This window comes from Nematolebias whitei, chromosome 23, assembly GCF_014905685.2.
Source record: "Nematolebias whitei isolate Nwh7 chromosome 23, NemWhi1, whole genome shotgun sequence".
NCBI lineage: Eukaryota > Metazoa > Chordata > Actinopteri > Cyprinodontiformes > Rivulidae > Nematolebias > Nematolebias whitei.
Window position 1 is genome coordinate 10717028 of NC_056520.1, and position 16744 is coordinate 10733771.

A 16744-nucleotide genomic window follows, 5' to 3' on the forward strand; every position below is an offset into this window, starting at 1 on the left:
CCCCCCCCCCCCCGGTTCGTATTTCAGTTGGGATGTTACAAACGAACCTCTTTTTCTTCCAAATGTAACGATAGTCGTAAGTTTCTTCAGACCACAGCACGTCTCCAAACAAAGTTAGGGGTTCCTAACACTGGTCCTTGAGGAACACCATCCTTCATGTTTTAGTTGTTTCTCTGCTCCAACACACCTGATTCAGTGGTTTAATTACTTCCTTCAGTTCGGCAGAAGCCCGTTAATCACCCTTTCATTCAAATCAGGTGTGTTGGAGCAGAGGAACAACTAAAACGTGCAGGATGGTGTTCCTCAGGGACCAGGGTTGGGAACCACTGCACTAAAATGTATGTTCCTGTGTGCTTTTACAAACTGTAATCCGACTACTTTAAAGTTACTTTTGGAGTTATGTCTTCTTCCTCCTTCTTTTAGTCCACGTCGGTCCAGGACTTGTTTCACCGTGGACGCGATACGAACCTTTCCAACGGCTCTTTACAACCACTGATAGGAACCCGAGCCGTTTCTTGTTTTACCTTCCTCGTTATTTCTCCACAAATTCAGAGACGAACGTTCCTCCTTCGCTTTTACACTCGGACGAAGCAGAACAGGCAAATTGTCAAACTCTGATCGCCACGGCATCCTGACCTGGGCTTTCTCGAACTGTTCACGGGAATCTTAACGTATGTAAACTTTTGGTTTTTGAAGAAAGAAATAAAAGACGAAACGCTCTCACTCGTTATTCACACATTTAACAAATAAAAATTATTTTGACCTAAAACAGGAAAGGCTTGGAAAATAAAGGTTGTGTCTGTTATACTGGTTGTCTGCTTATGTTCCCTTCACATTCCAGCAACAACGCAGAAAATTAATAAACTAGTGATGATTCAGTTTGAAAAATAAAACCGTGTGGCCAGCAGGGGGCAGTCCATACCTGCAACATGCGCACTTCCTGGTGGCTCGGCTTCATCCAAGGACACGAGACTGAGAAAGACAAAGAAAGAGACAAGCCGAAAACATGAAGCGCCGCGTGGTTTGATCTTTTAAAGTCTGTCTTTGATTTGGAGCTGCCGTCTTAAATGAAACTCTGACAAACAGAAAGCTGCAGGAAACTAAACAGAAACTAGACAAACTGCATTTCCTTTGCTGAAAAACAGCTGAAATTAGCTGAAAAACAGCTGAAATTAGCTGAAAAACAGCTGAAATTAGCTGAAATGAAAAAACAAGCCTAAGTTAGTAGAAGAAAGCAAAAAAAACATGTTTGCCCAATTAGGCTGAAAGAAGTAGAAATGAGCACTAAAAAGTGGAATTATCTGAAAAAAAGCTGTAATTAGCAAGAAACAGCTGAAAAGTAGCTAAAAAAAAATCTGAAAGAAGCTTAAATTACCAGAAGGAAGTGGAGAGTGCATATTTGTCGAATTAGGTTTAAATAAGTTGAAATGAGCACAAAAATTAGGAATCTTGTCAAAACAAAACAAAAAAAACCTTAAAATTAGCAAAAAGTAGCTGAAAAGGCATGAAGAAGCTTAAACTACCACACTGAAGCATGAAGCCCAAAAATGTGAAATTAGTTGCAAAGAAACGGTTATATAGTAGCTGAAATATCTGAAAAGACTGAAAGTAGCAGATATAATTTTCAAGGAGCATAACAAGCTTAATGTCCTGATGCATGCTCAATAATCCAGGTAGAAAAATCCCAAAAAAGTTCAATCTGGTCCTCTGGACATTCAAAAAAAACAAAAAACTTTTTGCTTTGTTTTCTTTTTTTGAAAGTCCAGAGGACCAGATTGAACTTTTTTGGATAACAAGCTTAAACTAGAAGAGAAAAGTTAAGACTGAAAGCAGCAGAAATAACCACAAAAGTTTTGAATGTACCTGAAAACAGCTGAAATTAGCTAAAAAAAAACGTAGCTGAACAGGTAGAACAAGCTTAAATTAGCAGAAGCAGAAAGAACGTGTTTGCCCATTTAGTCTGAAAGAAGACGAAATTAGCACAAAAAGTGGAATTTTCTGAAAAAAGCTGAAATTAGCAAGAAACAGCTAAAATGTAACTAAAAAAGCAGAAAGATGCTTAAATTACCAGAAGTGGAGAGTGCACATTTTTGCTGAATTAGGCTGAAAAAAGTTGAAATGAGTGCAAAAAATGTGGTATTAGCCAAAAAAGCTAAAATTAGCATAAAAACAGCTAAATAGCAGCTGAAATAGCAGAAAAAGCTGAAACTTGCATACATAAGCTGAAAGGAACAAGTTGATTTAGCAGAAATAAGTTAGAAGAAGCACAAAAATGTTAGAATATGAAAGGAGCACAAAACAGCTGAAATCAGCTGAAAGTAGCTGAACAAAAGTTTAAACTTGAACATGAAGCTGAAAGAAGCTGAAGCAGAACAAAAGGTGAAAGGAGCAGTAAAAGGTTATAAACAGATCTAAAGATCTGAAGGATTTAAAATTAGATAAATTATTTTCCTATGAGGAAAAAATGTGTCAGAAAAGGCTAAATATTTCAAAAAGCTAAAGCTGCACCAATACCAAAAGTCACAGCAGGATTGTCCTGAAACAGCTGAACATTACATGATTTGTTGACAGAACAAAAATTGTGGAACAAGAAAGATGCCGAAAAAAGTACAGAAGAAAAATGGATCACATCGTGAACGCTTCCTAAATAACCACACTATTAAAAGACTTCCTGTTTGACGACGGCTGTTTGAAAAATATGAAGCAGGTAAAACATAAAGTATGACAGAGTGTCACAGCCACGTCAGCCGGGCTGTTAGAGGAGCAAACAGATGTTTGCAGTAACTTTCAGTACATCTGTTTCCATGATTTAAAGTGTTTTCTCACCTGCCTGTGTCCTGCGGAGCCGTCTCCTGCTTCTCTGACTCTATTTGCTCCAGGGGGTCCCGCAGGTCCTGGAAGAAGAAGTTTGATCTCATTTAAAGGCACATTAAGCAGAGCAGCTTCCAGGAATTAGACGGGTGCCGTTGTGACCGCCCCACAACCTGAAGTACCTTGAGTGTGGTGAACTGGTACGGGATGTGTCCTAAGAAGGCCTCGTGGATTCCTGACATGGACTGGGCTGTTTTCTCCCAGTACTGCAGCAGGGTGGTCTGACACGACACAAACATGTACGATATTAACGAGACAAGCCAGCAGGGAGATACTGTGTACACGTAGTAACTATGTATACTAGTATGTATATTGCCAGATGTATACTATGAAGTATTTATATTCCCAGATGTAAATCCACATCAAACTGTACTTAGTATGGACCAAAAATAAAAACTCACAAAACACCACGAAGTGTTTAAAGGGATAGTTCAGATATTTTGATCTGTGAAGTTCGGAAAAACAAAACAAAAACAAAAAAATCGTTTTTAATTTTCTGAAAAATGCGATGCGAGTGCTGAATGCCTGACGAAATTTGTATAAGCTGAAACTGTTGACTCGGAACAAAAGCTAAAATTAGCTAAACAAAGCTAACAGCTAAAACAATCAGAACAGCAGCTAAAAACTGAAAGAGCTAAACAAGAGTTAAAAGCTGAAATTGGCAAATCAGTAACAGAAACCTTAAGCTATTGGAACAGTAGCTAAAAACTAAAATTAGAACAGTAGCTTAAAGCAAAAACCAGCAGAATAATAGTGAAAAGCTAAATGTAGCAAAACGGTAGCTAAAAGCTAAATTTGCTAAACAAAAGCTAACAAATTAAATTTCCAAATCAGCAACAGAAACTTAAAACTAGCAGAACAGTAGCTAAAAACTAAATTTATTAGAACAGTAGATCAAAACACCACCAAAGGAGTACGGCCTGGGAGATTTTTCAGCCAGACGATGAGCCGAAGCACCAGCAGAAACTACGCAGACATGGTTTAAAGGCAGCAAGGGTCAAAGCCCAGACCTAAACCAGACAGAAAATACTGATTTAAGACTACGTACCTGGTAAGTACAGAGGGAGTGGGACAGCATGTTACAGCGGCTCGCTCCCAGCATGTCCACCTTCTGACACACATCGTTTTTCAGTTTCTCAAACTGGCCCTTTGACTCTCTAACCTGAGCCTGGACCTGCCAACGCAGACAGAGGGAAGCGTCACAAACATGTTTGGGATCGCCGAAGCTCAACACCTTTCGCGCCGTTTCTTGCCTTGCGGAACTTTTCCAGTTGTTTGTAGGTGTCTGGGTCCAGTTCTTGAGAGATGTCTTTCATCCAGAGCAGCGCTCCTCGGTACTCTGTGCGGGACTTCTCCATGCGGCCGACCGTTAGCAGTGTGTCGGCGATGGCACGCCGCCGGAAGGTCTCCACTTCCTGGTACATGCGCTGCAACGGAGGGCAGAACGCCATCCTGCGGATAAGGAAAAGGCAGAGCTGGTGGGAAGTGAAATGAATCAAAATATTTGTAATTTGTAGAGGGCAACGTATTGAACATATCTAATAGACCGCACATTGTTAGTGCGAAATCCCAATTGGTATACAGAAGTCCCTCGCTACTTCGCGGTTCGACTGTCGCGGTTTTTCAACAATTGTCAAATTTAATATTACGAACGTGATTGGGATGGTACGAATAAAGTTAGCAAAAAAAAAAAAAAAAAAACTTCAGACAGGAGCCACCATTTTGTACTTTTCTTTCAAAAAGCCTACACTGTAAGACCAGTCAAAAGAACTCGACTACCCAGAAGCCAACAGTGTTTCCAGACGACGTTGCTTTCTGCCAAAATCGAGGGAAAGTTTTGATCCTATCTGAACCGGACTAAAAAGTTCTTATTATTATTTATAAAGTACTTATTCATAGCGACTTTGGCGTTCAGTGGATGCAGAGAGCCATACGGAACAGACCAGAATTGGACCAGAACTACTTCCAGCCTCATCGGTCAATCTACTTGTCAGCTCAGGGAGCTTCTCGAGTGGGGAGGCGTTGCTTCGAGGTCTGAGGTCTTCTCCGGAGCTCACCCAGACTTTCATCCGGATTCCTCTCAATAGAGGTCCTATTTGAACTCTCTCTGGACCACTGTGTGGTTTTGTGCTGGCTCTCTGAAGGTCCAGCTCTCTCTAAAAGCGTCTTGGTGTCCAAGGGCTGCAGAGAGCCAATGAGAACCAGAGCAGAACCGGACCAAGGCTAGTGAGTACCCATATAAAATTTTGCAGTAGCTACTGTGCAGTACATATACGTATGTTGTTAAAATTACGTAGGTTTAAGAGTTTAGAACATTACAAGAGTGTGGGAACACTTTATAAAGCCTTAAAATATATATAAATACTAAAGTACATATAGCGTTCCTACGTTACGGTTTTTCACCCATCACGGTGAGGTCTGGAATATAACCCCCGCGATAATAGAGGGACTACTGCATTGTTACAACCAAAGAATGATCAACCAAACCCAGACTTCATGTTTTGTACTGTTTATATAGTACATCCTGAAAACGTGGATTTTGGGTCATATTGTCCAGTCCCAACTTGTTTTCTGACCTCTGTTTGGCGGACGCGCACAGAGCTTTACTGGTGGCGTCCATCATGTTGCCTGCCTTCGTGCGGTCCCGTTCAGCTTGAAAGTGAAGGAACAGACCGAGCTCGTTCTCCTCCTGGGACAAACCTGAGGAGAGACGGATTTCATAAAATACGTTTCAGGTGCCTGGCAAAAGAACTAACCATTTCAAAAGCTTGTGCGTTTCCTGTATGAAGTGGATCAGACTCACGTGTGATCCTGTACTGGTACTTCTCGATCACCTTCAGCAGCTCTGTGCACGTGAACTGAACTGAATGGAAAAACTGCATACACAGAACACACATGGTTACTATCATGTGCTGCTACGAGCCAACATGGAGTCTAAACACTTAAACAAGACCTTTTCTTCATTATGTGATGTTTATTTCTCTCTCCGCTTCCATCTAACAAATACATTACTATCTGTTGGTTTTCTAGTTACCTCTCAGATCGGAGGCAATGTGTTCGACATAATAGTACTTCTTCCAGCTATTTAACCATCAACAATGGTGTACCACAAGGCTCAGTCTTAGGTCCCACCCTTTTCACAATCTACATAAATAATGTAGGTCACATAATTCATGATGCATCCTTACATTTCTATGCCGACGACATAGTTGTTTATTGTCGAGCCACAACAGTTACTAAGGTGTTCCAGCTTTTACAGTCTGCATTCGACATCGTCCAGTCAGATTTGTTCCGTCTCAAATAGGTGCTAAATGCTGATAAAACCAGAGGGATGTTGTTTTCAAACAGGAAGTCGGTACCAGAGTTCTTTCTTCTATCTTATCTATAAATGGTGTTCCTACTGAGTCTGTCGATTCTTACAAATACTTGGGCATCTTGGTCGATGCACATCTCTCTTTTAAGCTTCACGTGGAAAATTTGGTAAAGAAATTAAAAGTAAAATTGGGTTTCTTTTTCAGCAATAGATCCTGTCCAACTCTGAATGCTAGGAAATGTCTTGCAACTGCTACTTTTCTTCCGGCCATTGACTATGGTGATATTACTTACATGAATGTTCCAGCAAGCATCTTGCAGATGTTGGACACTGTCTATCATGGTGCGCTAAGATTCATGACTGGCTGTAACTACCGTACCCATCACTGCACCCTGTACTCATTGGTCAATTAGTCATCATTAACGTCACAAAGACTCTCTCACTGGTACATTTTCATCTTTAAATCACTTCTTCATCAGGTCTCTCTTGTAAATGAGTCCTCGAGGCTCAATGGGATTTACCTGTCTAAATAAAGGTTGATTGATTGATTGATTCTTGGTCTGTTGCCTTCATACATCTCCTCCTACATGTCACTTCATCAGTGCAGCTACAGCGTGTGCTCCCAAGACATCATTACCTGCAGTGTTCCATAAGTACGGACCGAATTCAGCGAAAGGGCCTTCTCTTACTCCGCTCCTGTAACCAGGAACACTTTGCAAAAAGATCTGACGCTCTTGACTTTGACCTCTCTAAAGGGATTTTAAACAACTGTTAAGTTCAATGTAAAAATCAATGCAGACATGTTCCTGTTTTGAGTATTTTTCATTGCTTTATGATGTAGCCGTTTTGTTTTTATTTTGTTTTATATCACTTCTTTTATATACGTTTCATTTTATATGTTTTTATATGAATGCTTATCGTTATGTGTACCTCATTTGTATTCTTTGTCAAAAATAGGTCTCTCTTGAAAATGAGTCCTCGTGACGCAATGAGACTTACATGTATAAATAAAGGTTGAATTAATGGATATGTCTCGTCTAATCTAATGGGCACCATCTGTCAAATAAAAAATGGACATATCAAGACATCTCCAAAGCTGTCTGTCCTTTGATAAAGGACAAAACTGCTGGTAAACAGACTTCACTGAATCATGATGCTGAAAGGGCAAATATGTTTGCTACCACATTTACCACCCTTTTATTGGTTTAAGCTGCCATTCCAGATAGAAAACGGTTGTTTCAGTTATGAGCCAGCATCACCAGAAGCCCAAACAGTGGTCATAACAAGTCCACCATTCCTTTCCATTGATGTTTTTCTTTCAGGTTACGCAAACCTGCACTCGTTTTAAACCAAACTCAAGACAAAAGCAGCCACCTGAGTCGTTCTTTGTCTTCCAGGTGAAAAAGATACAGAGAGGCTGTGAGACAGTAAAGGGAGGAGGTCTTCTGCCCGTGGGCAGTTACCCATTAACTGCTAAATAAACAACATTTGCTTCAGTTTGTCGAACTCGGCTGTGGTTAAACGCCTGTCCGTGTGCAGGCCTGAGTCAGATCAGAAACACAGACTGAATCATTCACCTCACACGGTGACGTTGTTTATTTTATTGAGCAAACAGCCGTGTTGGCAAAAAAAAGATGCTAATGAAACTGGGAAGTTACAGAACCATTTCCAACAAAAACAACAACAACAAAAAACAAGCAAACAAGCTAAAGTTTTGACAAGAAACCAGTGCATTGTCTTTATTGTTCAATCTTCCACTGGACAGGACCTCTGTCCTGGTCACCATAAGACAACTGGACTAATAGTTGAATTAAACCTCAGTTAAAGGAAGAGTTAAATCAGTGGTTCCCAACCCTGGTCCCTGAGGAATACCACCCTGCATGTTTTAGCCGTTTCCCCGCTTCAATACAGATGATTCAATGATTTAATTACTTCCTCAAGTTCTGCTGAAGCCTGTTAATCCCCAAATCATTCAAACCAGGTGTCAAAACAGGGAAACAGCTAAAACATGCAGGATGGTGTTCCTCAGGGACCAGTGTTGGGAACCACTAGAAACAGACTTCAGGTCAGTGTTTTCTTATCAACGGTAGGTCTGGTCCTGGTTCTTTGTACTTCTTTTAATTGTCGTGGCTGGTTACCACGTCGTGTTCAAGACAGCTGAGACATCGCCCTCGGTATAAAAGATTTATTTGACAAACAGGGGTTACAGATATTCAGAGACAAACAATTACATTAATAAAATATATGCATATATTTGGAGCATTAAAGAACGAACCGTCTCGGTCTGGTCTTCCCCGGAAATGCCCGCTGGGTGTGTGTCATTTCCGGCTTTTATAAAAGCTTGAAAAAGCTAGCTCTTCTGATTGGTTTAGCCCTTCAGTTGCCATGGTTACTGGTGTAGCCCGCCCCCTGAAGGACGTTAGTTTATAAAAAGTTTATGGCACACTGAAATCGGTTCTGTTTTAGCTCTGTTTGTTTAACGTGATTATACCTTAGTGATACCAAATGATTTGAGTTAAAGTTGTTTATTTCTAGGAATAATTAATCTTACTGTGACGATTAACCCTGTGTCCTCTCAGCTAAACCGACCCTGTATTCAACAATGATTAAACAATAAAATGCTAATTGTTATTATTAAGAGAGAACCTGAGGGATTTTATTTAGTCAAACTATTTTAAGTCTAAATTAAAGAAATGTGTTCTAGCTTTATTTATGTTAATCAGTCTGCTATCTGGCATGATTTGATTGCTTGTAATATATCAAATGTGAACTTGTAAAATTATCATTAGCTAATATAAGATTATATGTAAAGGTAAAATAGTTAGAATTAGTAAACATTTTCTATAAATATAGTTCAACCCTGGAAGAAAGACACACACACACACTTTGTATAACATGACATTTGAATGCTTGATAGGAAATATAAAAAGGTATAAAAATATGAAATCCAACATAATGGATGTTTTTCTGTTATTTACCTGGTAGTTGGTGGTTCTAAATGGATGATACGTTTACATATTTGGTAGGTGATGGTGTCTTTTTTTTAATGTATATATACTTTTTGTTTGATAAATTGGTTAATTTTTTTATTTGATGCTATAAAATTTGTGTTTTTCTAAAGGTTGGCTTGAAATATATATCTATGTTCAACATTTCCTCTAGAATAGTTCCCTTGGTGGGGCGCTTGTCTTTTTTTTTTTTTTTTTTTTGACCAAGTGAGGGAGGGGGAATGAGGACGGGATGGAGTCACATCTGTGTTTAGCGTTGCGTTGCTGCCGGTCATTGTCGACCAGGGAGATGGAGCGGTATGTCGGTAGCATTTTTGCTAGCATGTGAATATTGCTCCCCACAGCCAGGGTCAATTCACCTCACAAGACCCACGGAGCATGTGGAGGGGCATTAAGTACATAACAGGTTATAAAGGCAGGAGTGAACAATGACCATCTCTGCCTGATGCCCTCAACAAGTTCTACACATGCTTTGAAGACCCGAACAGACCACCCAGCACCAGACTCACCTCACCACCGGTTGAAGAGTTTCTCAGCGTGACCCCAGGAGAAGTAAGGAGTACTTTCAGGAGGATTAATCCTCACAAAGAAACAGGCCCAGACAACATCCCCGGGGAGGTGGTGAAAGAATGTGCCGATCAGCTCTGCGAGGTGCTGGCAGACATCTTTAACTCCTCACTTACCCTGGAGACAGTTCTGCCACCATCATCCCAGTCCCAAAAAGCTCTAGTGACTGGTCTGAATGACTATCGGCCAGTGGCCCTCACCCAGATAGTCGCTAAATGCTTAAAAAAACTGGTCATGACTCACATCAAAAACAACCATCAACATCAACGAGGAACCTCATCAGTATGCATACCGTGAGAACCGATCAACAGAGGATGCCATCTCCTCTGTGGTCCACACTGCGCTCAACTACCTGGAACAGAAAGACTTCTTCACATCTGCCTTCAACACCATGATCCCCCAAACCCTGAAGGACAAACTATCCACACTAGGAATAAGCCCCTCCATTTGCAACTGGGTCCTAGACTTCACAACAAACAGACCACAGTCAGTGAGGAGCCACAACTTCTCCTCCACCATAACCCTCAGCACTGGCTCCCCTCAGGGATGTGTGTTGAGCCCCCTCCTGTTCACTCTCCTCACGTATGATTGTGCAGCTACCCATCCAGGCTGTCACATTGTAAAGTTTGCAGATGATACAGCGGTGGTGGGATGCATCACAAACAATGATGAGTCCAGCTACAGGCAGGAGGTGGAACACCTGGAGAGCTGGTGCAAAGAGAATAACCTTCACATCAATGTGAAGAAGACGAAGGAGATGATCGTGGACTTCAGAAAGAATGTATGTATTAATGTAACTCACTTACACAAGGGGGCCAAAATTAAAACCTTTTTCAAACTAAGGGCCAATTTCAGAATCTACATTAACTCAAGATAGATACCCAACATATTTACTTGGTCACAGGTTCCTCAACAAGAGTTTGATTGGTCTCATTTGATGTTCTCCGTTGTGCTTTCGACATCATAATCAAAGATTACTGAAAGGATTCAAGAAATAGAAGTATTTTATGTTTCACATATCATCTTGGGGGCTAGATAAAATGTCAACAAGGGCCACATTTGGCCCCAGGGCCTTGAGTTTGACACATATACCGGTACTCTAAATCGTGTCCCCTGACCTCGAGCTTTGCGTCCAGGTCAGCATCTGAAGCCACCACGTACTCGTCCTCCTTCTTGCCTGTGGCTTTGATGAGGACCTGCTTGGTCTTCCAGAACTTTTTCTGCATGCGGGCCATCACCGAGCTGTCGCTCAGCATGTCCCCCGGAAACCTGAAGGCAGAGACGGCTCTGTTACGCCTGCTGCGTTCACGTCAACACGAAGGTGTGGGTTGGATTTAACAGCAACTCACCCGTCCATCCTTGGATGTCAGCTGACCTCTATTCTATAAACAAACAACAAATATTAAGGGATGCAGGAAAAGGTGCTTAAAATGTGAGGTCATACAACTACTGAGTGTTAGTGTGAATGTTTATGAAGCATTCGCACTATTTCAGCTACTATTTAGCTGATTTTAATGCTAATTTTAGCTGTTTTGGCTAATTACATATTTTTGCACTCATTTCAATTTTTTTCAGCCTAATTCAGCAAAAATGTGCTCTCTCCACTTTCTGCTGGTGATTAAGCTTCTTTCTGCTTTTTTAGCTACTTTTCAGCTGGTTTTTGCTGATTTCAGATTTTTTCAGATCATTTCTGCTTTTTTAAGCCTAACTGGGCAAACATATGTTCTATCCATTTTCTTCTGGTAACAAAATTGTTCTACCTTTTCCGCTACATTTTTAGCATCTTTTAGCTAATTTCAGACGTTTTCATATAAATTTAAATTTTTCATGGTAATTTCAGCTACTTTCAGCTTAATTAACTTCTTTCTACTAATCTCAGCTTGTTATGCTCCTTTCAGCTGATTTCTGCTAGTTTCATAATTGTTCAGCTACTGTTCAGCTGTTTTATGCTAAGTTTATCCTTTTCAGCTATTTCCACATTTTTTGCAGTCATTTAAACATTTTAGCCTAATTCAGCAAAACTGTGCTTTCGCCACTTCCAACTGGTAATTTAAGCTTCTTTCTGCTTTTTAGCTACTTCTCAGCTGTTTTTTTTTTTTTCAGATTTCAGCTCTTTTCAAATAATTTCCACTATTTGTGGTCATTGCTGCTTCTTTCAGCAAACATGATTTTTTCTGCTTTCTTCTGCTAATTTAAGCTTGTTCTATTTTTTCAGCTACCATTTTAACATTTTTAGTTAATTTCAGCTGTTCTACTAAAATTTATTTTAACTAATATCAGCTTGTTATACTCCTTTCAGCCTATATCTGCTAGTTTTGGCTTTTTCTGCTATTTTAGCTATTAAGCTGTTTTTATGCTAAATTTAGCCTTTCCTTCTAATAGTTTAAGTTGCTTGCCTTTTCAGCTACTTCTCGGCTATTTTTTGTGCTAATTTAAGCTGTTCTCTGATAAATTCAAGTTTTTGTGGTAATTTATGCTATTTTAAGCCTAAAAAAATAAACCAAAAAACTATTTTGCTAATTTCAGCCTTTTTAGCTAATTTCAGCTGCTCTCTGATAAATTCAAGTTTTTGTTGTAATTTATGCTACTTTCAGCCTAATTTACTTCTTTCTACAACGCCCTCCCCCCCCTCCCAAAAAAAAAAAAAACAAACTATTTTGCTAATTCCAGCTTGTTGACTTATTTCAGCCTATTTCTGCTAGTTTTGGCTTTTCCTGCTAATTCAGCTACTAAGCAGTTCTTATGCTAAATTTAGCCTAAATTTAGCCTTTCCTTCTAGTAGTTTAAGCTACTTTATGCCTTTTCAGCTACTTCATAGCTATTTATTTATTTATTTATTGTTAATTTCAGCTTTTTTAGCTACGGTAATTTCAGCTGTTCTACTTTAAAACAATTTTTCTAATTTCAGTTTGTTATACTCCTTTCAGTCTATTTCTGCTTGATTCGGTTTTTCCTGCTATTTCAGCTACTATTAAGCTATTTTATGCTAAATCTAGCCTTTCCTTCTAGCAGTTTAAGCTGCTTTCTGCCTTTTCAGCTACGTCTCAGCTATTTTTTTTTCCTAATTTCATATTTTTAGCTTATTTCCTAATTTCTGTGCTCATTTCTGCTTATTTAAACCTAACTCAGCAAATACTGTGAGTGTTCTTTCTGCTTTCTTCTGCTGTTAGGCTAGCTCATCCATTTCAGCATGTTTTTTTTAGCTAAGTTCAGCTGTTTTTCAGCAAGTTCTTCTGCAACAAGCATTCACACTACATTTTCACAGGAAGGGCAATTCCTCTGTTTATACATTTTTTAAATTTGTTTGTTTAATAGTTTGAAAACAGATAAACCGACAGATGAGTAAACTCCTGCTGGCTTTGCACCAAAGACAAATGGCATCTGCTGAGCTCTAATCAGGTTATTGTCGCTTTTCTCTGTGTCTGAGCAGAAAGCAGCGGATTTAATCTGGTTGTTGCAGCAGACACCTGCGACTGGAGCAGGTGTTCAGTTTCACCAGGAGCTGGTGTCATGACGAGGGAAACAGCACCGTGTTCAGTATTCATTAACGCGAAGCGTAAAGTTTCAGCACGGGACACAAATAGTGTTTAAAATAAACAACTCGGGAGCTTCTGAGCTAGCAGTAAAGCTACTAGCAAAGTGTCATTGCGTCTTACCATTAACGCGGCGAAAGAGCCGTAAATAAGTACGTGTATTTGCTTTTTTCTTTTCTCTAATCTAATACAAAATAATTTGAAATTAAATAGATAACCCGCTACCTTGTTTCAGGTGTTGTCCAGCAGTGCGAGCATCTATGCGGCGCAGTCCAGCGGCTAAGCTCGCATCTCGATAGCCATCATCCTGTGAGTCAGAGCAGGATATGCAAAGTGACTGCGCCTGCGCAGTCCGGGCGCGAGGGGTCGCTGTCCGTCAGCTCGGGACAAAGATCGTTTATATGAGTAAGAAGCCTCACAGCGAAGTGATTCATTTCGCTTTGCCAAAAGAATATCGCGGTCCAAAGGTTCCGCAATAAATAAATAAATACATGTATAAAAATAAATTATTCTACTGATTCAAAAATGAAACTATTAAACAAATAAATTCATAAATGTACAGTAAATCATTTAACCCTCTATGATACTATGTTGCATCCAAGCAACATACTCTGTTATTTGTAGTTTTGTAATGAGAGATTTTCTATTGGTCAATACTAACATGGGGAAATTAAAATATTAGCCAATCAAAATGTAAAAACGTAGTCACATGATCCACACAGGTACATCTTGCTTCCTCCTTCAGCCACATTTTCTCCTCAGAAAAGTGCCTTTTTCACTTATTTTTACCCAGATATTCACATGTGAACAATTTGAATCAACTTCAATGGCAAGTAAAAAAGTATTATCTATCTATCTATCTATCTATCTATATATATATATATGTGTGCTTTTTTTTTTTCTTGGAAATGCATTTCTAAGATAAAAGATTTTCACATGCTATATATGCATTTGTCACATTAAATGCAGATTAATCTTTCTGTGGCACTTTAAAAAACAAACGGGTCAATGGCCCGTTTGGATTGAATGAAAAGGGCGATACAAATACTGTATTTTTCTAACTACAAGGTGCACTTATCCTTTAATTCTTATAATTTAATTAAATCCTTTAATGTTCTCAAAAATCGACAGTGAGTCTTATAATCCGGAGTGCCTTATGTATTAATTCTGGTTGTCCTTACTGACCTCGAACTGATTTTATGTGGTACAACTGAACAATGTTGAGAGTTGTTGTGAATGAGTCGAATAAAGTTTGACTCATCTGTTTTGTTTCGCTTATTGCACCTTATAATCCGGTGCGCCTTATAGTCCGAAAAATACGGTACCGTGGCTGTTCATTGTGAAAGAGCAGTGCTCAAAATGTGCTACCTGCTTGTTTTTCTGTTTAACGGACTTGCTGCAGGTCTTTTTGTGGGTGCTTGTCAGGTTAAGGTGCTTCAAATACAAGTTACGGTTCATGTTTTACCTTGAAACACTGATTCTAATGTTTGGATGACATCATTTGATAGTACTTGGTCTTGTTTGTGTTCAGTGACGGTCAATTGTTGCGTGACCGCAACAGATGGAAACTGTGACTTTTTATTAAGTATGACATCTTTGTTCCAAGTGTTTGGTTAAAGAAACTGTTTTCAGTAAATGTACATTCTTAAGTTTTGCATGACATCATCAAATGTTTGTATTATTGTGACTAATGTCTCTGCCTTTTCTTGTTCAATATTGAAGCCATGAGGTCTTGTTTGCAAAAGTTGCCATGTTGTAATTTTGGAACAGTGTCTTCACACTGTCAATTGACCTGTTAACATTTACTGATGCTCATTCTCAAAGTCAGTGTTTTGCAATGCACGAAGGTCTAGATATATATGGTTTGTTGAAACACTTAAACAGTGTTACATTTACCTATGATTCAGCTGTTTTTTGGTTATTCTGACACCTGGAAACATTATACGTCGATGACATTTCGCTATTTCAACATGAAACACCAGCCACGAACCTTGTTAGTTTAATCTACCTGGATTACTGAGCATCTGGAACTCATGATGTATACAAAAAACATAGCCATGAGTTCTGGGTCTTCAGTTTTTTTTTGCTAAGTATTGAGTTGCAAAAGTATTGGGTCACTCTGCAACACAATTTTTAAACTGAGTAAAAAATAAAACACCTAATGTTATATTTTTTCTTGACAAAGCCATTTTTTAAGCTCTTGTTTTCATCATTTGGGTCAAATCAGTGGAAGCGCAGGACATGAAGGGCAATTTTTTAACAAAAAAAAAAAAAAAAGGAAGTTCACAAGGTGAAAAATCTGTGAAAATGAATTGCATCGTTTTGTAAAACCAGTTTGATCTTTATTGGATGAACGTTTTTTGAAGCAATCACACTATTGTGATCCGTTTTTCTTCCGTACTTTTCTCGTCCTGCAGTTTTGAAGCCATTTCAACAAATCACATTTCAAAATGTTCAGCTCTTTCAGGACAATCCTGATTTTGGTATTGGTGCAGCTTTTTGAAATATTCAGCCTTTTCTGCCACTTTTTGTATCATAAGAAATGAACTGAGTTCATTTTACATCCTTGAAATCTTTATACCCGTTTACCTTTTACTGCTCCTTTCACATTTTGTTCTGGTTCAGCTTTTTTCAGAAAATGTTTACTTTTTTCAGCTACTTTCAGCTGTTTTGTGCTCCTTTCAGATTCTTTCTGCCAACTAAATTTTTGTACTTCTAATTTCTTTCTAATTTCAGCTTGTTATGCCCCTTCCAGCTTATTTCAGGAAGATTCAGCCAGTTCCGCTATTTAAGCTACTATTTAGCCATTTTATGCTTTCAGCTTTTTCAACTATGGTAATTCCACATTTTTGCACTCATTTAAACTGTTTTCAGCCTATTTCAGCAAAAATTTGCTCTCGCCACTTATAATTTAAACTTCTTTAGCTACTTTTCAGCTGCTTTTGTTTAGTGTGTGCTAATTTCAGCTTTTTGTTATTTCCACTTTTTGGTGATCATTTCTGCTTCTTTCAGCAAACATGTTCTTTTTGCTTTCTTCTGCCAATTTAAGTTTGTTCTAACTTTTCATCTACTTTAAAATATATGTATTTTTTGCTAATTTCAGCTGTTTTCAGATAAAATCAATTTTTTTGTAGTAGTTTCTGCGACTTTTAAACTAATTAACTAATTTCTGCTAATTTCAGCTTGTTATGCTTTCAGCTTTTTCTGCTATTTTAGCTATTTGTTTATGCAAATTTGAGCCTTTCAGCCCATTCCAATTTTTTTTTAAATCTTATTTCAGCTCTTCCCACTTCCTTCTGGTAGGTTAAGCCTCTTTTTGCCTTTTCCAACTACTTTTCAGCTGTTTTTATGTTGTTGTTGTTGCTAATTTCAACTGCTCCTAATTGTGCTTATTTAAACGTAATTCTGCAAATATGTGCTCTTTCTGCTTTCTTTTGCTAATTTAGGCTTGT

General features: G+C 38.8%; 1 protein-coding gene across 1 annotated transcript in view; it reads right to left on the minus strand.

Moving 5' to 3' along the window:
* Positions 1-13625, minus strand: part of ical1 (islet cell autoantigen 1-like) — a 20036-nt gene extending 6411 nt beyond the window's left edge. The window contains exons 1-10 of the mRNA XM_037696509.1: positions 13518-13625; positions 11109-11141; positions 10878-11028; positions 5675-5747; positions 5448-5571; positions 4125-4323; positions 3920-4045; positions 2994-3092; positions 2827-2894; positions 923-972 (exon numbers count right to left, since the gene is read on the minus strand). Of these exons, the coding sequence (XP_037552437.1) occupies positions 923-972; positions 2827-2894; positions 2994-3092; positions 3920-4045; positions 4125-4323; positions 5448-5571; positions 5675-5747; positions 10878-11028; positions 11109-11116 (898 nt within the window). The 5' untranslated portion in view covers positions 11117-11141; positions 13518-13625. The remainder of the gene's footprint in view (positions 1-922; positions 973-2826; positions 2895-2993; positions 3093-3919; positions 4046-4124; positions 4324-5447; positions 5572-5674; positions 5748-10877; positions 11029-11108; positions 11142-13517) is intronic.
* Between the last annotated feature and the right edge of the window lie 3119 nt (positions 13626-16744).